This window comes from Antedon bifida, chromosome 6 (genome assembly GCF_963402885.1).
Source record: "Antedon bifida chromosome 6, ecAntBifi1.1, whole genome shotgun sequence".
Classification (NCBI taxonomy): domain Eukaryota; kingdom Metazoa; phylum Echinodermata; class Crinoidea; order Comatulida; family Antedonidae; genus Antedon; species Antedon bifida.
Genome location: NC_136231.1, coordinates 25485317 through 25506081, shown reverse-complemented (window position 1 = coordinate 25506081; position 20765 = coordinate 25485317). Strand labels below are relative to the sequence as shown.

General features: G+C 34.0%; 1 protein-coding gene and 2 non-coding genes across 4 annotated transcripts; all 3 read left to right on the top strand.

Moving 5' to 3' along the window:
• The first annotated feature begins 414 nt into the window (after window positions 1-414).
• LOC144844226 (cyclin-G-associated kinase-like) lies at window positions 415-20396 on the top strand. 2 transcript variants are annotated; one of them, XR_013612402.1, is made up of 23 exons: window positions 415-730; window positions 965-1026; window positions 1255-1314; window positions 4598-4712; window positions 5052-5191; window positions 5774-5899; window positions 6793-6882; window positions 7244-7379; window positions 7746-8019; window positions 8419-8617; window positions 9198-9320; window positions 10131-10264; window positions 10509-10622; window positions 11362-11560; window positions 12008-12087; window positions 12685-12878; window positions 13251-14209; window positions 14954-15107; window positions 15612-15866; window positions 16391-16539; window positions 16980-17108; window positions 17638-19325; window positions 19370-20396. XR_013612402.1 is itself a non-coding variant. In XM_078701018.1 (22 exons), the coding sequence occupies exons 1-22, from the start codon at window positions 601-603 to the stop codon at window positions 17785-17787; spliced, it is 3972 nt and encodes a 1323-aa protein (XP_078557144.1). In that variant the 5' UTR covers window positions 415-600; the 3' UTR covers window positions 17788-20396. The 2 variants fall into 2 exon arrangements, 1 of the variants encoding a protein (XP_078557144.1); XM_078701018.1 differs by having other exon boundaries at window positions 17638-20396.
• Window positions 15348-15477, top strand: LOC144846723 (small Cajal body-specific RNA 8). The gene has a single exon (XR_013613311.1).
• LOC144846722 (small Cajal body-specific RNA 8) lies at window positions 17141-17270 on the top strand. Its single transcript, XR_013613310.1, has one exon.
• Window positions 20397-20765: the final 369 nt, after the last annotated feature.

Here is a 20765-nt window from a genome sequence, read left to right as displayed (position 1 = left end):
ACAACGCGCCACCAGCTGTGGCAACAAAACAAAAACAAACAAACAAATGGTATGCTATTGTAGTTGCTGCAATGAAATCCTCGACAATTGTGCCTCGGTTGATTGTGTTCCTTCCTTTCTTATTTTGCAATTTAATCGGGACAAAAATTCCGCCATGCCTCGGTTGGTAAGTAAATTTACTTTTAGGGAAAAGTAAATTACAATTTCTTTTTAAATTTAATTTCACTCTTCCCTTGTATTATTTCCTCGGTATCAAATAAATTTAATCTGAGGTTAAAGCAATCCCATAATGAGATATGGGGAGGTGCCTGGAGGAGAAAATAAATATATATATTGATGAGCTGCTCTCTGGCGTGAAAACCTTAAAATACATTATGTCGCCCTCTATATATCTTGCATGCTAAGCCAACAATCTAAGGCCTGTGTCGTCGTGGCGGCGGAGCGGCTAGCCGGCCGAATTTGTCAGCTGCCCACCTCCCACTCCGCTCCATTGCCGAGGCTAGGCTAGCTAAATAGGCTGGACTATCAATATGTAACAACAGTTTTCAACACTAATTAATTCAAATTCAACATTCACTTTACATAGTATAATAAAAGAAGATGTCTGGATTATTTAAGTCAGCTTTTGGATATCTAAGTGGAGGACAAGGTGGTGGCGGAAATGATTTTGTAGGCCAAACGGTTGAGTTGGGAGATACGAAACTCCGTGTGAAACGGGTTATTGCAGAAGGTAGGGAATCAATAACTTCCGCGATGGCAGACTTTCTAATCATTGTATCTGTATGCCAAGCCAGGCCTAGACAGAGCACACAACTTTGTTTTTGTTATCATCAGTAAATACCCGCTGTTTAAATGTTATAAATATGCTTTAGAGGGTGTTTTTTCTTCAACTTAAGCCTAGGCCTAATCAATTGAATTGTTATAATGAAATAAAGTTATTATTTATTTGTTATTATTATTAAAGGTGGATTTGCTTTTGTGTTTGTTGCCCAAGATATTGCAACTGGAAAAGATTATGCTCTGAAGGTAAACATTTCTCCAAATGATGATTTATTAAATCATGCTTGACTATAGGAAATGACAGGTGTCCTGTGCAGAAGACTGTCAAAACAATACATGACAATTCATATTTTAAATTACTTTTACATACCAGGGAAGAGTGAAATCTTCCCTGCTTTTACTTACCCTACCTTTGAAATATTTTCACAAAATATTGTAATTGTAGTTTCAATTTACTTGTGTTTGTTTCTTCAGAGATTGTTGGCGAATGATGAAGATAAAAGCAAAGCAATATTACATGAAATTACTGTACTCGTATCCTTTGTTAAATCAATAAAATAAACAATTAAAAAATAGGATATTTATATACAAAATTAAATTTTATACCATGTGGAAAAATCTTTAAATTGCACAAACATTTATTTGAGGTTATGCTCTTGTCAATTGTATGATGCACTATATGACCACCGGGAGAGGTGTGTCAGTTGTCTGATGTTCGTCATACCTTACGTATACCATGACAATGATGCACCCTACTTAAAAAAATAGACATACCTTTACCTGACAATGACGCACCCATTTTAAAATTAGTAACAGACCTTTTAGAGAACAAAGACGCACCATGACTGTTTTTTTGTGGTAAAGTGACGAACATTGACGCATCATTGTTAATTGAGGTGACGTACTGTACCATTCAGGTTGTTTTACGCACCCCTGCATCGTAATTTGTTTGTAAATGACGCACACATGAAGCACCTCTCCCGGGGGGTCGTATAGTGCGTCATACAATTGAAATGTGCATTATTTTGTACATTTTTGTATATAACCTACCGTTCTTTATCTACTACCTACTACTCATCTCCTAATAGTCTATAATAGTTTAAACAAACCATTAGTAATATTTGGTCCTCATATTTTTATTTCATAATAGATTGATTTGGTAGAGATCATCCCCTTCCCTCCACCTCTACCCCCACCCCATAAAAAAGGTACAAATTTGTTGTTACCTTTATGGTGGAATGACCAAATAACAGACGCTGCAACATTTCCATATCCAATCAAACTGTACCATTTAGTTCTTACTAAATAAACAACACATGTTGCGTAAGTGTAACAGATTCTTACTAGGTTTACTCTGTAAACAGTACTCATAAAATGGTGTTATTATAAACGCAAACAATTGTATTTGCCAGTAACAAACTGTTTAAATAAATTGTAAATACATTACACATTTTGTGTTAAAGGCCAGGTGCGGGCAAAACATTTCTATTGAGCATACATTCCAATAATTATCGATCTATAGTTTCCCCTATGTTTCATAATTTTTGGGATTTTATTTGTGTTACACAAGCTTGTTGAAAATAAGCACTTTCTTATCAGTGGGGGGATAGTTCAAATTACACAGTAAAATCTCTATTCTTTTGTACACACATTTTGTAAATAGAGAGGCATTTTAAAAAAGCTATGAAAAATAAACGGTGTGGTAAAAAATGTTATCAGATGACTAAATATAGGTAATATAACTTGAATTTTACATTTCTGGTATTTTTATTCAACTTCAAATTTTTATTTTCATGCTATAGCAAAAATTATCCACCGTATATCCACCATCTTTTTTCACTTGCTAGGGAGTCACCAGACATGTTATTACATTAGGTTAACAACCTAACTACTGAAAAAAAGTCTTCCTGGTTTTTATGGAAGAATTTGGCCAAATTTTGTTTTTGACCATATTAAGGGAAATTCATGTTTTTTCGTCTTGATTTCTGTTACAAATATTTGATTTATGTACAATTAACCAAATATTATATTTAAAATTCATGCCTGTACCTGAGCTTTAAGAATTGAATAATAGTGATTACATAGTACAGTACAAGGGCCATAGGTTAAAATATTTAATAAATGACCCAAGGGTCTTGGCTTTGTTTGTTTTAAACAATTAACATCAACAGTGTCATCAATGTATAATATAATGTTACTGTATACAACTAAACATAAGCATATATTTATTACAGGCATAAAAAGCTTGTACAACACCCAGTGATACTAGAAATTAATTAATTTTAAACGGTGAAGATGATGAAATCTGTGAAAATTAGAAAAATCAGCCCCAATTGAGACTCGAACCTGGAATCCTTTGCTTGATATGACATCCTACCATTAGATATATAACAAATATAGGATTCATTTATTTATCTTTCAAAATCATTTTCAAGATTCAAGAAATTTTGTTGGTCCACTTTAAAACGGAAATTTGTTTTGCTTGGCATAAAAGACAATAAAACTACAAAGCAAAAATACATAAAATTGCAAATGGCAATGTTAAAATACTATTAAATTGTTAAAATACTGTTAAAAGCACCATAGGCTCTGTAAAATACTGTTAAAAAAACGATTAAAATTTAAAATAACGAGGCCATATACATGGCTTGCTCAAATTTGAGTTAGTGTTTACCAACCGAACAAATACAAGAAAAATATTATAAGCAATATATGTTTTTTCCCTAGTTTTTCGATGGTAATAATTTTGTTATTGATAAATTAGAAAATGATTGCAACTCAGTAATTAATATGATACATCATCATGAAAATTGTCATAGAGAAAGTGGTTAACAATTAGAAATTATTTATAGGATCTAGGTCTGTCATTTACTCACTACTGATTTTGTCATAGAATAATCGGGTTAGACATAGGATATTTTGTTGTTGTTTTCAACCACTATAAATAGGTTAGTTGTTGTAAAGCCAATGTAGTGGAAATCATTAAGCGGTGTTTATTGTTCCAGATCAATAGCATGTATGGGTTTACCTAGGTCTCACATTGATTGGAATGGTTAATGAAAGACTATGCATTACTGTTGTTGAATAGCCCAACCTGCACTCATTTCACTGTGATCGAGGAGAGTCACTGATTGTGATGGCTCAGACGATTTGATTTTAACATTTTGTTAAATTTTTAGTTTGGGATTAATGGAGTTTACACTTTGTCATACAGTAGCTTTTGTATGATTGGTTTTGATGAAATAATTTACTATACTAAAATAAACAACTACTGTACTTTTATCAATTAATTTAAAAGGTAGTTTTATTAATATTTTCATTTTTGTATTCATTTAAAACTTGGAACTAATATAAGTTCAGAAATATTGAAATACGGTAATGAAGTATATGTTGAAATATGCAACTCTTCCAAAACCGGAATCCCTAAAAATAAAACCATTCGAAAACTTTTCTTGAGGTCCAAAAGGTCCCAAATTCATTTTTACCATTAAAAACACATTCCAGATACCAGGTTTTGCAGGAAACCAGACATATTATTAGGCTAAGCCAAAATTGTCCGGTATTGGGAGGATTGAATCTAGTACTTATTATGACCCCCTCTTGTCCTCTTCACCCTTCTTCAGATAAATGGATTGTAATAACAAAAGAGATATGATATATTGATAAATTAAAATAACCATATGATAATTCACTAACATTGACAACTAGTTAGTAACTTTAAATTAGAATATAATTATACTATCAATTCGAATGTTTAGGACATTCAATGTTGCCATCATTACATTTGTTTGTTATATTCCTTGACAAAGTTTGTCAGAAAAAACTTTCTGGGCATCCAAATATTGTGCAATTTATGCAGGCAGCGGCCATTAACAAAGAGGAATCAGACACGGGCAAAGCAGAGTATCTCCTATTGATGGAGCTATGTACAGGTAAGAGGCTGTAACTCTAGAATTCAGTGGCTAGGAATGATTAAAAATATTTTGTGTAATTTATGCAGCCAGTGCTTAATAACAAGGAGACAAATATTGGAAAGCAGAGTTCAACTATTAGTATATGTGCTATTCATTTTCCATGTGGGTTTGTTGAGGTGGTCTATTGTGAACTATTTATGGGAGCTAATATCATTATAATGTTTTGAACTCACACCCATAGTGCAGTTTGAGGTTACTGAATACACAGTTAATCGTATCCCCATAGATAATTTCATGTTGCATATAAAACAAATAACAAATTAGCAACTGTACGTTCTTTTTTTCTTTTTTTTTCAGGAGGAGAAGTTGTAAAAGCACTTAACGATAGAATCTCAGCTTTATCATGTGAACAAGTATTACGAGTGTTTTACCAAACGTGTCGAAGTGTACAACACATGCATAAACAGAAACCACCAATTGTACATAGGGATCTCAAGGTATATTAACTATTTATTAGAGAGTCTTCGATTTACTACAATCTACACATATAAAGAGACTTCGATAACTCCGGAACAAAAAATGTCCATAGGCGCGAAGGTTAGCGCGATGTTGCAAATTTACTTCACCACGCTAGGGCCTAGATGGAAATTTTTGTCCCGATTGACCTTGTAAATATGGTGCCCTCTGGAGTTATCGAAGTCGCTTATTGTGTCATTGCGTGGACATAGAATCCACCAATACTGAGTCAAGGAATTAAGCGAAGAAGCACATCAAATTGTCCGCGCATATTAAGCACAATGATTGAAAATGAATAAGCATAGTTAGGTTACAGGTCGTATATATCGACATATTCAGTTAAAACTTAAACATGATGAGCTTTACCTGATATGATTATGTATACTATATTAGAGAGAGCGTTTGTACATTTGTTTGATCATGGAGAAATAAGTTAACTTGATATACAAAGAAGGGGCAAGTTACAACCCTGTGGCGGGTATATTTTCTAGCACTGTTTTTAGGAATATACAACAAAACTAATTTATCAATATTATTTAATTATTGTTGTGTTCATATTTTAGGTGGAAAATCTATTGATAAGTAGTAAAGGAATTATTAAACTTTGTGATTTTGGAAGTGCTACAGTAAAGACGTATCAACCTGATGAATCGTGGAGCTCATTAAAGAGAAGTTTACTTGAAGATGAGGTACGTCATTTTGATTAAAATCACCATTGATCTTTCTATACCACCCCTGTATGTTGCAAAGTAAACTGAATTGTTTCAGATTTAACTTTGCTCTTAAAGGGACCTTGAATGAATGTATGACCACTTCCCTTAAGCTCACTATCATAAAGATGAAGTAGAAGTTGTCATGAAAAACCTTGGTGACAGATGGGAATTGAACCCAGGACCCTAGCATTGGTAGGCAAGCATTATAACCACCAAATTGCAACTCCACTGTAATTTTTGTTTTAAATTTTAATCAACTTTAATTTGATTTGTGAGGTCAATATTTATGTTCTGATATTTTTCTTACAACTGTTTTGAAACAGCTTGCCTTTTGATGCAGGGAGTCCCACACTGTCCACTTGATCATGGAGTCCCACACTGTCCACTTGATCATGGAGTCCCACACTGTCCACTTGATCATGGAGTCCCACACTGTCCACTTGATCATGGAGTCCCACACTGTCCACTTGATCATGGAGTCCCACACTGTCCACTTGACCAGAGTCCCACACTGTCCACTTTACCATGGAGTCCCACACTGTCCACTTGACCAGAGTCCCACACTGTCCACTTGATCATGGAGTCCCACACTGTCCACTTGACCAGAGTCCCACACTGTCCACTTGACCAGAGTCCCACACTGTCCACTTGACCAGAGTCCCACACTGTCCACTTTACCATGGAGTCCCACACTGTCCACTTGACCAGAGTCCCACACTGTCCACTTGACCAGAGTCCCACACTGTCCACTTGACCAGAGTCCCACACTGTCCACTTGATCATGGAGTCCCACACTGTCCACTTGACCATGTAGCCTTTAAATATCAACATTCCTAATCACTTATTGTTTCAATGATCTGTTTCTTCAGCTTCAGCAATTCACCACACCAATGTACAGACCTCCTGAAATGCTGGACACATACAATAATTATCCAATTAATGAAGCAATGGATATATGGGTAACATATTATATTATACAATTAACCATGTATAGTTATCTGTGAGAATACTGTACCCTACTCACTTTCAATCTTTCCATAGTGTGCCATTTATTTATTTATTTATTCTGCCACTAGACTACACAGTTGTTGAATCTGTGCTGTAATTCTGCAAATGCTCATTTTTATGAATGCTGAATGAAATTTTTTTTAAATAATGTCTTTTAACACATTTACGGCCGCCATCTTGTTGGCTCCGCCTCCTGTTGGAATCACTTTTCAGTCTGGAGTACGGCCTCTAGCCTTCAGCTTATAACATCTCTCTGAGGAAGAGTGACATTGTATAATGCTGAAATCTTGACATTATCTATTGCTATTACAGGCTCTTGGTTGTATACTGTACTTGCTGTGTTATGGCCAACACCCATTTGAAGACTCAGCTAAACTTCGTATTATCAATGCTAATTTTACATTACCTGAAGAAGATAAGGATTTCTGTGTTTTACATGACTTGCTACGTAAGTGATATTAAGTTTAAAATACTACATTAGAACACCCTATTCAAGAGACTCCTATTAAGGGAACAATTTCTAGAGAAATGAAGGGGGACCAATATATGTAAAACACTACGGCCAACTCCTATTTAGGGAAGACCCCTATTAAGGGGACACTTTGTTGAATCCGGAAGGTGTCCCCTTAATATCGGTTCTACTGTATAGAGTAGTTCTTGAGACCTGAAATCTTAGCTGCTGGTTTCAAATGTGAAACTTGACTCCCTGAAAACTTGACAAGACCAAAAATACACTTGTGGGTGGCCAGCAGAAGTGTGTCAGATATTAGTTGACTACTACAACTAATACACTATGATTTACTGTAATTATCAGGTGGGATGCTGCAAGTTGACCCTAGAAAACGTCCCAACATCAGCGATGTTGTTGCTAGGATACAAGAAGTAGGAGCAGCACGGAATGTTGTCTTAAAGACGCCGGTTGCTATCTCATCCGGAAGTCAATATAAACGGGAACCTGAAGCCCAATCCCCTCCACCGGCTAGTGAGCAAGATAGTGGAAAGTTCCTGGGAATAATGAAGGGAGGAGCTGGGAAGTTATTTAGTAATTTAAAGGATACGTCGTCAAAGATGGTGAACACTGTAGCCAGGTAACAATACATCTGACACTATTGTAGAATAAAGTATTTTATTTATACTTTATATCGTATAATTTAAAAATGGCTACTCTTTCTGTTAATATAATTTTTAATACCTTACAGATTATTCTCAGTGGATAATGATTTTGTGTATTTATATATAAATATACATAGTGGAGAAGCTGTAGCTTGGTGGTTAACCTGCTTGCCTTTCAATCCCAAGGTCCAGGGTTCAATCCTGACCTAGATTGTAACTCACGACTTTCTACTCCACTCCCTAAGCCGCAAATGAGAATTTATAAGCATAATTTAGCCTATCCATCATGCAGTTAAAAAATTGGATTATATAATTTGGATGTATATGAAATAAACTAAGAAATAAGTTTATCATATATTAATGTGTTTTGTTAGTTATGCCAAAGGTGATATGGACATATCGTACTTGACATCTCGCATCATTGTGATGTCATATCCTGCAGAAGGTTTAGAGTCAACATACAAGAACCATATTGATGATGTCAGAGGATACTTAGATTCAAGGCATCCTGGGAAATATATGGTGTTTAATTTAACACAGAGAAAATATAATGCAGTCAAGTTAAACAATAAGGTCAGATATTAATGTGTATTTAAATTTAATAAATGCAGAGATAAACTGATTTTCTATTACTCTTTAAGAATATACTAAATAATTTTATTTAACATCATGTGTTTCCAAGACAGTTGTATTGTAGAATAACATTTACCAACCTCAAGCTTACTAATTTACCATGTGTTACACCCTAACACATGGTATATCGCAAACCTGGCTTTACTTGTTTATTCGCCATGCAAACCTTTACTCTCCAAAATAGTTTTAATTTAGCTCATGATGTTCATAATTATTCTACCAGATTCAATTCTAATGGCAAGTTATTATTACCCAAGGCTAGAACTGAATCTGGTAGAAGAAGATTCTCAAATCTGGAATGGAATGCTGGCGGGGGATGATTTTGAATGAGGGGTGGGTGGGGTGTTATTTTATTCTTTGTTGTATTGTTTTTGTATTTGTTTCTCTTTGTTAATTTTACTGTTATTGTGTTTTGTGTATTTGCGCCCTCTGGGAGAACAGTTTTTTTTAATGAAGAGGTCACCCAGTATAAAGAACAAATAAATAAAAAATGTAAACAACATTTCAAATTTGATTACAGGTAACTGACTGTGGGTGGCCAGTGAAGAGAGCACCAACCTTAGCTCTACTCTACACTATTTGTAGGAATATGTATCTTTGGCTTCAAAAAGATCCTAGCAACATATGTACTATTCATTGTCAGGTATGTCAGTCAATCAAGTCCTATAGGTATTTACTATTAGGGACTTTACGAAAAACAACGGGAAGCCACAGGACAGTGCTCATAAATAATTTATGCATGCGCTTTAACAAAGTAGGTGGAGCTTAGTGTGAAATTCCGTCTTAACTTTTTGAGGACGATAAAGTTGCCATTTTCCCGTTTACAGAGAATGACTAGAAATAATATACATATAACCTTAAATATACAGTTCAAATTACACTTAAACATGGAATTTTCAAAACTCTAAATAATATTTGAACTTCTAGTTTAATTGTTTAACGAAATAACATTTTTATTGGGTTAAAATGGCAATGTTAAAAGCAATACATTCTGCGCGGTGTTTGAATGCAAGGCTCCTAGCTAGGAAGGCTAGGCCTATGCTGTTCCACCAGAGCCAAGCGATTCAGAAGGGCCCCACGCCGCGAGACAGAGGAGGGAGAGAGATACTGTCGGTTGTCGTCGTCTTCGCGCAAGGGTGCGTAACTAATAAAACTGTATAAGATTTTACGCTCTAGCGTCATTTGATTGAATATAAAAAAATATTAGTTTTACCAAAGACAGCATAAATGATTATCCTATAGTTCTAGAATGAAAACCTTTCTAATTTCTTTTGTTAAGAAAAATGCATGCTTATCGTCAATCGTTATCGTCCTAGTGTAAATGGACCTTAAGGGCATCTTGTGTTATAAATTACAGAGAAAGCCATGAATGACTTACTTTCATCAATGACTTGATAGTTCGTAGTTAACATCATAGATTAAATATCTATATAACATGCCTCTTTGTTTATAGGATGGCAAAGCCAGCTCAGCGACTGTCATTGCATCATTCTTTGCATTTTGTCGGATGTTTCGTTCTATTGATGCTAGTCTATACATGTTCCAAGTTAAGAGAGGTCCACCAGCGGTAACACCATCACAAAAAAGGTATACAATACTCTTAAGCAAAGTTCTCACTACGACGCAAAGTAAGATGTAAGCGCAATGTACATGATTTGACCAATCACAAGCGATAGATTATTTGAACTGCCGCTTCTGATTGCTCAACTCGCTTGCAATATGTCCTTGTGTTGCATTTCTAGTGTGAAGCAAGCTCTAGAAATAAAATAATAATTTTGTACCTCATAAACGTATATGAATATCTAGATAAGAATTGTTTCTTTTTTTGTAGGTATATGGAATATGTATGTTCTATGTTAGCGGACGAACCAGTGATGCCAAACCCTCATACAGTACGATTAAAGAAGGTGGTCTTAACCCCTGTACCTCTATATAACAAACAAAGGTAGGCTAACTAATGCTTTCAATTTTCAACTTTAACTTCATTTTCTAATACACTATTAAAATAGATACAATAATATTAAATTTCAATATAGGCCTAAGCAACTTTTCAAGTGAACTGTTCCCTACACACTATTAAATCAAATAACAAAATAATGAATGTTTCTTGCCCATATCTATGATAGACAACTAATCATTGTATAAATCTAAGTACAGCCCAAAGGTCATTATCTAGTTCTTTGTATTTCAAATAATAAAGTAATATTTAAAGTATGGGAGGGGCTTATATTGATTGGCATGTTGTATGTGAACCTCGGGTGTGGTCAATTTTGATTGGCTAAGATATTATTGTTTTGTCCCATTAATTCAAATAATATGAGAAGGTAGCACATTATTTATACTCTTTGTAATTACAAATAATAAAGTAATATTTAAAGCATGTGGAGGGGCCTATATTGATTGGTATAGAGTATGTGAACCTTCGGTGGGGCCAATTTTGATTGGATAATTGGATAACTAAGCTATTGTTTTGTCTCATGTATTTAAATATGAGAGGGTAGCACAGTATTGAATTAATACTGTACTACTGAAGTACAATACAACAATACAGTAATCTAATTTACTTAGCTGAATATATCAACATATCACTTTTCCTCCTTGTGGAGTGCATACTAAACAAACACAAGAAATTTGTTGCCAAGAACCAATCCGACACTTAATGGTTAGTGTAATATCCGTTTCAGGACTGGATGCCGTCCATTTATAGAAGTATTTCACGGTGAAGATAGGATTCTGACAACATCCCAGGAATATGAGAAAATGCAGGGTTTCCTGGTGGGTGACTGTCAGGTGGAAATCCCTATTAAGTTAGAGGTTGCTGGTGATATCATGATTGTGGTGTACCATGCTAGGTCAACGTTTGGAGGCAAGATGCAGGGCAAAGTAAGTAAAGCTCTATCAAACTGACAAAAAATGTGATGTGCCCATATATGGACATGATGACATCATATCACTACCATATTTGGGCACATCAAATTTTTTTTTTCAAACTGATAGTGTAGACAGATCTTAACATTTAAATCATATTTTTATTATCAATCTCAATATTCAATTTTATTCGTCCAATGATATCATGGAAATAACATTTAAATAAATATAGTAAATATTGATAAATAATATATAAAATATTAAAATAAATAAATATAATAATAAATTAAATATATTACAGTATAATGTTATTTAGACTGACCAAGATACAATATTTGAAAGCAACAAATGACAGAAAGTAAATCCACAAAAAATCTTTATATTTAACCAATTCAGTTGGACAAATTTTTCTACATACTTTTATATAAATAAAAATTATTCTAATTGTTATTGTGTTTATAGGTGACGGCTCTGAAGATGTGTCAATTTCAGTTCCACACTGGGTTCATCAAGCCAAATGAAAGAGAAATTAGCTTTGATAGGTAAGTTTATATCAAACATAATTTTAAAATCCATTAAGTAAAATGCAGAGGTCTGATTACATGAACTTATTTAGCGTGAATTTAAATTGCACAGTAAAAATGAAATACTGTAGATAAATAAGTTTAACTTACACTCTTTTCCCACCTGCAAAACAATAACAAGTTGTAACCAGGTTTGCATAGTATGAAGACAATTTTGTGGAAAATCTTGGGATGTTTCCCGAAGGGCCTCTGTAAAATCTTGGGAAAAAAACACACAGATGACAGGCCTTTTTTTGTTCTGTGATGTCCTAAGTTGTTTCTGCGCACATGTGTATTAAAGTGACCAATCATAGAATCAAATAGTGCGCAACTATGCTTTCTTGTCTCCCGAGATTTCTTGGGGTTCGCGTATATACGTGTATGAAAACAATAATAAATCATTCAAGATTTTACTTTCTATGGACCAGAGATTCCGAAATAAAAGATTGAATGAAAAGGGTATTAGTTTTATTAATTTAGAAATACAAAATGTATATACTAATTTTGGGTTCTGTTCTGATTTAATTGATTTAATTATATCATTTTCACAAATATTGTTAACATTTTGTCTTTCAGGTATGATCTAGACTGCATTGAACAACCGGATAAGTTTGGTGATAATTTCCAAGCCTCCGTTCATGTGGAGGTAACAAACAACGATGAAGCTGTAGATCAAACACTGCCCTGGGTGAACTTTGACACCCAGCGCATCAATCCAAAGTATTGCTTTAGTGGACCAGAGGAACAAAAACAAACTTTTAGCCAATTTAGTAAGTAGTTATGGAATATAGTTATCAAATATTAAGCTATACAATCATTGTATTCCCAACCAAATCCTTAAAGATATATTGTCGCCCTGAAAAAATAGTTTGTAAAAAAAAAAGTTGTTGAAAATGCCATTTGAATGTCACATAATAGTAATTTACTTTGACCGAAAAGTGAATCAAAAACAAAATGATTTACCTAAAAAACTGTTTAAAAGCAAAAATAGTCAAAGAGTTAATAAGTTAAATCATTTTTTTTATGGAAGCGAATAACTTCTTCAAGTTAAGGGCAATACATCTTTAACAATCATTTTCAATATTAAGTTAATATTAAAGTCAATATTAAGTTAATATTAGAACTCTCATTTTTTTTGACAGAACATTTAGATAGGAAAGAGAAATCCACTCCGCAAAGAAAACAGAAAAAGGCAGCAGAACGAACAGAGAATATGGTTGCACCTAAGGAAGAAAGTAAAGTAAACGATGAACAATCATCAAATTCACAATTCTTTACAACACTATCATGGCAGGAGGTAGACAATAAACATGAACCAGACCCAGAGCAAAGAGAACAATTATTAGAGGAGTCAGACGATGATGGAGATGACTTCAGTTCTTTCCATCTTGAGCGGGCTAAAGTGCATCATACCATCGATTCCGAACCGTCAAAGAATGGTGTGTTATTTGAGGCTGATTTCTCTAAGGAAAATATGCAAGCAAAAACTAATGATGCTAATTTTTTCGAAGCTAGCTTTTCTCCAACACATTCCAGTCAGTCGCAATCCCCAGAGGTCGTTGATCTTCTTAACATGGGTGAGTCTAATTCACAGAGTAAAACTGACAGTCGAGAACAATTAAATGATGTGAATCTTTTTGATACTGGTCCACCAGAGGCTAGTAATTTTGATCTGCTTGCAAATCCTGGTATGGGATCGGGGCAAGCGCAAGAGGCTGATCTATTTGCCAATCCTGGAATGGGGCAAGCGCAAGAGGCTGATCTTCTTGGAGGAGGATTTGCAGGCTTTAGTCAACAACAAACGGCGTCATCGCAATCAAACACTCCACAACACACGGCACAAGCTCACGTAAAAGAGACACACACTCAGCCACCTGCCAGTGACCTCTTTGATCCCTTTGCATCGAGCGTCCCTGCAAGAGCTCCTTCTCCAAACCCACCAGCGATTAATGTTGAACAAAAGACAGTTACTGATGACATGATGTTTGATCCATTTGGGACACAGAGTAATGGTACTACTTTGACGCGCCAAGCACATAGCAGTAATGACCTATTTACAGATTTTTCTGGATTTCAAGATAAGCCTGCAATTATTAAAAAGGTATGTTAACTTATTTTTATTTTTTCCATCATTTACTATGATTAACTATAACTTATAAAAAGACATGTATAAGTAATACTCTCATAGGAAAGGAGGAAAAAAGGTATTTGCATGGCAAAATATCTTATGATATAAAAACATATCTTGATCTTTTTTTTTTCTTTTTATTTTAACTGGTGGCCATGACTTAAAGATATTTTGCAATCTTATTTTGGTGACCTACCACACACTGTATTACTACTTATATACTTATATCTTTCAATTATTTGTCTTACTTTGTATTAAAATGTGTGTGGTAAACGAATAAAACAAACAACTTGGGTTACTTACATAACTATTGTGCACCCAGTTCCATAATACTGCAAACTATTCTAGAGGGGAATCCCTGTTACCAATATTATAGATTTATACAACTTTTAAAACCTGTATTGTATGTTTTCTATTGATTTAAGATTGGTTGGAGTCTGTTGGAGAGACACACCTTACCGGTGACAGCGTTTTGTTTAATGCTTTTGTCTCTCCTCGGCTTCGTGTCTTGTACTTCATATATATATATTTTTCTATGTTTTTGTAATTATTATTTTATGTTTATTTCCGAAATAAATAAAATAAAAAAAAGATATAAGCTGAATCTTTATCCAAGAGTATAATACATTTCTAAGTGAAAATAAATTTTATTTTTTGTTTCACTAAGGTTTTTGTACTACATACTACTGTATACTAAAACACGTTGTCTTCTTTTAGCAAAGCAATAGTGGACCTAATCTGATGGAAGGGTGGGATGTGAATGGTCCTAGGACAGCACCTACTAGTTCACATCAACCATCAAATATGAACTCAGCAAGGAGACAAAGCCCACAACCACCCCCTTCAGCTGCTGATCCATTCTCTAACTTTGGTAAGTAAAGCTCTGTATACACTATAAAACTAGTTTGTTATGTGCCCAAATATGGTAGTGATATGCTTAAATATGGTAGTGATATGACATGTCCATATATGGGCACATCACATTCTATACGGTTTCTTTCCAGCCTCCAGGCATATTTTAAAGTTGTAAAATATCAGTAATCGTATGATTTAATTCCATAATTCTTTCCTTTAGGCATCATTTGTTTTCCATTAATTTGTGTTTTTTATTTGGGAGGTAGATATCCCAGCAATATCAGAATATGATTGTCTGGACACATGACCTCCCTACAGTATGCTGCCCTCTGAAGACCGTAACTTAGGAAGTTCACTGTTTACGGACAGATACGGGGCAAACAAAACTAATCTTGTATAAAAATGACGGACTAATTTTTGTATATTTATTGCTTTAAAGCATGAACAAATGTATATTTGTTACAGACATTGCTCATACATTTTGCTAGTGGTATTCTTTAACATTTGTTTTTACGTTTAGGAAACATTGGTACCAACCTTCCTAATGCAGGTAGCAACAAAAGCCAGTCATTCGGAAAATGGCAATCCAAGTCTTCCCCGGTACATCAAGCCCGCCCTCAACCATCATATAGTCGACCTTCACCAAAGAAAACTCAGCCAGCCACTCAGCAACCACAATCTAAAACATCACCGAATTACTTTGCGAGTGGGTATGCTGGTGCCAGTGTGTTTGGGAGCAGAGATGAAAGGGGACCAAGGGGTAACTTCCCAGCAGGTAATCAAGGAATAGTTTGACCAAATTGGTTAACTTAAGAGTTGTCTATCATTGGTGTTTTTTATACCAATATCTATCTATATATATGGCCGACGTCTGTCGCGAACGACAATGTCAATTAGTTTTACATACATCTGAATGATGGATGAAACTAAGTCAGGACTGTTTAAAGCACTTTGATTGATCAAGGGCTTCTCTCGTCCAGTACCCACCTTGACCAGAGAAAAAGCCTTGGGCCAATACATCTGAGGCAGATAGTAGATGCAGGGGCTGCCATAAGAGTCAGCAGTGCTGATTTCAAATGGGATCCCAGCTTCATATACAGCACCCGATATTCCCAGATGGTCTCCCATCCAAACTCTAACCAAGCCCAACGTTACTTAACTTCGGTGATCTTATGAGAACCAGTGTTTCAATTTGGTAAAGCTATATGCACAAATACATTATCATAATAATGGAAAAGTTTGATTTAATGTATACATTTAAAAAATATATAATTTGATTAATATTACTTCTTTTCTTAGCTGGTGTACCTGGTGCTAAGAGAGCAGATTTTGGTGATTTACTCTCTGGTCAAGGCTTTACTGCGTCCAATAAGAATGAAGGACCTCGTACCATCAACTCAATGAGGAAAGATACGTTGTTAGAGGACCTTGGACCTGACCAAGTTAAGGTAATAATATACTGTGTTGAGCCTGTCTGCGTGAGAACGATACGCAATGCAGCGTGTTAAGCATATAAACGCGAACGCATTCTATATAATCCTCGTATACAAAAAATGCTAGATTGCCAAGAAATTATTCATTCCATTGTGATTAACAATATATTAAATGTTATAAAAACTTCACTGTGCTTTGACAAGAATATGTGTTGTAATTTATGTGGTCCTAATGTATTACATTATTATTTTTTATATTAAATAATGTTTTTGAACACATTTACAGCTGCCATCTTGTTGGTTCCGCCTCCTGTTTCAGTCTGGAGTACGCCCTCTAGCCTTCGGCTTATTACACCTCTCTGGTTCATACTTATTACTGCTCCTGGGAAATTATGTACTTTTTAAATTGCCGGATAGATATTATTAATACAAAATGTACTGTTTTAATATTTCAGATTAGGGAATGGATTGCTGGAAAGGAAAGGAATGTCAGAGCACTTATTTGCAGCATGCATGATGTATTATGGGATGGCGAAGCGAGATGGAAACCTGTTGGCATGCACCAGCTTGTCACTCCTGAAAGTGTAAGTTAAAACGTTTCTTTTTATGTACGATTTGGGAGGCAGATATTCCAGCAATATAAACATATGATTGTCTGGACACATGACCTCCCTACAGTATGCTGCCCTCTGAAGACCGTAACTTAGGAAGTCAACTGTTTACGGACAGATACGGGGCAAACAGAAATCATATTAAATTGTGTGTATTCTCTTTATATTGCCTAATTCTGTTTAGTGGTGTTTATTAAAAAATCTAAAATGAACAGTTTTAACCTACACCACATTTATCATATTTGTTGCATATTCTCATCTTGGTGGACATATTTTTCTCATACTGCCTCTTCTATTTTAGATCAGGCATCAGAGATCTGGAACCAACTTCCTTGTTCCATCCATAACACTCCATTCCCTTTTCAATTCAAATCTCTCCTGAAAACTCACCTATTTCAATAGCTATTAATTCTTGATAAATTTGTATTTTTGTACAATGTGTCTTCGTCCTTAATATAATTATTAGTTAATTAATTAATTAATACATTCTTATTTTTTGTAGGTTAAGAAATTTTACCGTAAAGCTGTTCTTACCGCGCATCCTGACAAGCAAGTAGGGACACCAAACGAAGAGATCGCTAAACTTATATTCTTAGAGTTGAATGATGCATGGGCGGAGTTTGAAAAGAGCGGACAAAAGGCACTCTACTAATTAGACAGTGTTAGATAATTATTGGTAGTTGTACTACCCAAGTGCATGGAATATAGAACCTTGTTGTAGTATATAGTATAAATGAAATCTATATACAAATATTTATGTAAGGTCAGTGTCGGATGTGTGTATTCCACTGTGATTGTGTCGTTGACAAACCCTGAAGCTCTGTCTACACTATCAAACTTGATGTGACAAAAATATGTGATGTGCCCATATATGGACATGATGATGTCATACCACTACTATATTTGGGTATATCACTACCATATTTGGGCTCATCACACTTTTTTGTCAAATTCGTTTGATAGTGTAAACAGAGCTTTAGAGATAGCAAGAAACCTAGCAAAATATTGGTAGTGAATTCTGTAAGGTACACTATAACTAGAATGTGTCAATGCAATTAGAGTATACCCTGTTCCCAAATATGGTAAATATAGATTTTATGAAAATGACGACTTTAGAGGAATGAGTTTGTTTAGGTTAACTAGCTTCAACATCAACTCAATTTCCAACTAAGTTTGTAGACATAAAACTAATAAAACAGTACCACCTCATGTTGTTTCATAAAAGAAAGAAAAAGACTTTAATGAGATTCGAACCAAGCATTCATACTTACAAATGTTTACCATATATTAATATTATATATAAAAGTGTGCTTAAATTGTGCTTATTGTTTTATATCAAGTATGTTTTTCAAATTTTGTTTTTAATAAGAGAATAAAAATTGAAATATGGTAGTTCCAATTGATCATACAAATTATACTACTATGTTATTCAGTGATGTGTTTATTAAAATAATTTACCCAACATTACTACAATTACATTGTTTAATTGTATAAAATTACTAAACTAAATTTAGGGCATGATTTAGTATAATAGATGAGTATGTTAATATATATCTGTATATTTAAGATATGCAAAGTACATAGCTATGAAAGTAGTAAGAAAAGACAGTACTTGTTTAAGTGTTTATTAAGAAGTATCAGTGGTGGGTGGGTCCATAGTGAGTGTAACACTAAAGCTTGGTTCCCACTAGGATGCAACATAAAGACGTAACGCAATGCAAAGTGATTTGAACAATCACAAGCGATAGATTATTCGAACAATCGTGTGTGATTGGTCAACTCGCTTGTGTCGCGTGTACGTCCTTGCGTTACGTCCTAGTGGGAACCAAGCTTAACAGACAATAATCTAACAAAAATCTGTTAAAGATTTGAATAATTATAATAATATTAAAGTTGATTTGTTTACTAGAATTATAACTGTTTAAGCCTGAAAAATCACAAATAGTCATTGCTGATTTCCAGGCCCTAGGCTTACCCCCATGCTATACTTTGAATCCCTCCCCAAAATTAAATCTTGTACCTGACCCTGGTACAGTAGTTACACAGTACCAATATCAGTCGTTTTATGGAAAGTTAATTTTGTAATGCCAACTATAGATATTTTAAGTTAGAAGAAAACTGTTGTGAAACAGTGAAATAGACCATACAAATTCTGCGTACTTATCTATATTAGATTGGAAGTCACTAACAGTATGGCAAGGGAACGTAAGATAATATAACGGTAAACAAGGGAGATAGAAACTTTATTTTGTACAATTATATATATCATATTATTTTGGTTAGTAGGTACTTAATCTAAAAATGCCGGTGCAATTGTTTTGATCAGATCATTCCGTTACAACTGGTGTTTGACTAGAATACTATATTATTATTCTAAGTGTTTTAATAAATTGACCATTATTCTTTATATATGTTAATGTACAAATTATATATAAATTGAAATATTATCATACCTTATACTTACAGTATTTTTATTTAATATAATGAGTGTTATTATAATTTTTCTATTTTTAGATTATATTCTAAAAAATAATATTCTTATAGAATAATTTCATTTTTACTTTTTTATTTCCATGTTTTAATATTACAAGCTAAATAATTTTTTGTTTTCCAATAATTTTTTTATGTCAGTTTTATTTCAGTTTTTTTTGTTTTTATATTAGTCCTTTCATGTATTCATATATATTAAAGAATCTGTTAATACTTAAAAGCATGGGATATGTTTGGAATCTATTTGTAGGTAATTTTCTTTCAAGATATTTGATTGTATTATATAAGTTATATTGTTTAAATGAAAATATTGCCAAGTTGTATATTATATGATTCCTAGATTAGTGCATAGTGAGAACAGGGATGAGTGAAATTTAACTCTTCCCTAGTGAGAGGGTCGTGCCACCATACACAGTGAGTTATACATGTACTTGGTGAGTGGGTTGTAGCCATACAAAGTGAGTGGGTTGTAGCCATACAAAGTGAGTGGGTTGTAGCCATACAAAGTGAGTGGGTTGTACTACCTAGACCAATGCATGCTGTACCTAGAACATTAATCTAAAGCTCTGTCTACACTATCAAACTAGTTTGACAAAACAAGTGTGATGGTAGTGATATGCCCAAATATGGTAGTGATATGACATCGGCATGTCCATATGGGCACATTACATTTTTTTGTAACATTATATTTGATAGTCAGAGTGACGATGTATACTAGGGCTTTCTCTGCATTTTATTCCATTCAGAATAAACTTTAATCAAGTACCATCATTTTTTAAACATTACAATTATTTTTATCTAGCAGATAAACAGCTGGATAGTGTGATAAATAAACATATCTAGAAAGAGACAAATATCTTATGATAACGATTCACAGAATTATGATTATTAATAATAAATTGAAATTAAAGATAATTTTACGAATAATATTCTTATGCCCGTCATTTGTTTGAAAACCAAATAAATTCATCACACCACAATAAACGTAAGAAGGATTGAATTGGACAAACATTGAGGGAGACAAAGGGATGAGATGTGAAACAGCGACAATAGTATATAAACACACCTCTAGTAGAAATATTATTAGTAGTTTGTTTGTTACAACAGTTATACAAAAGACATTCTATCATATTTTTAACA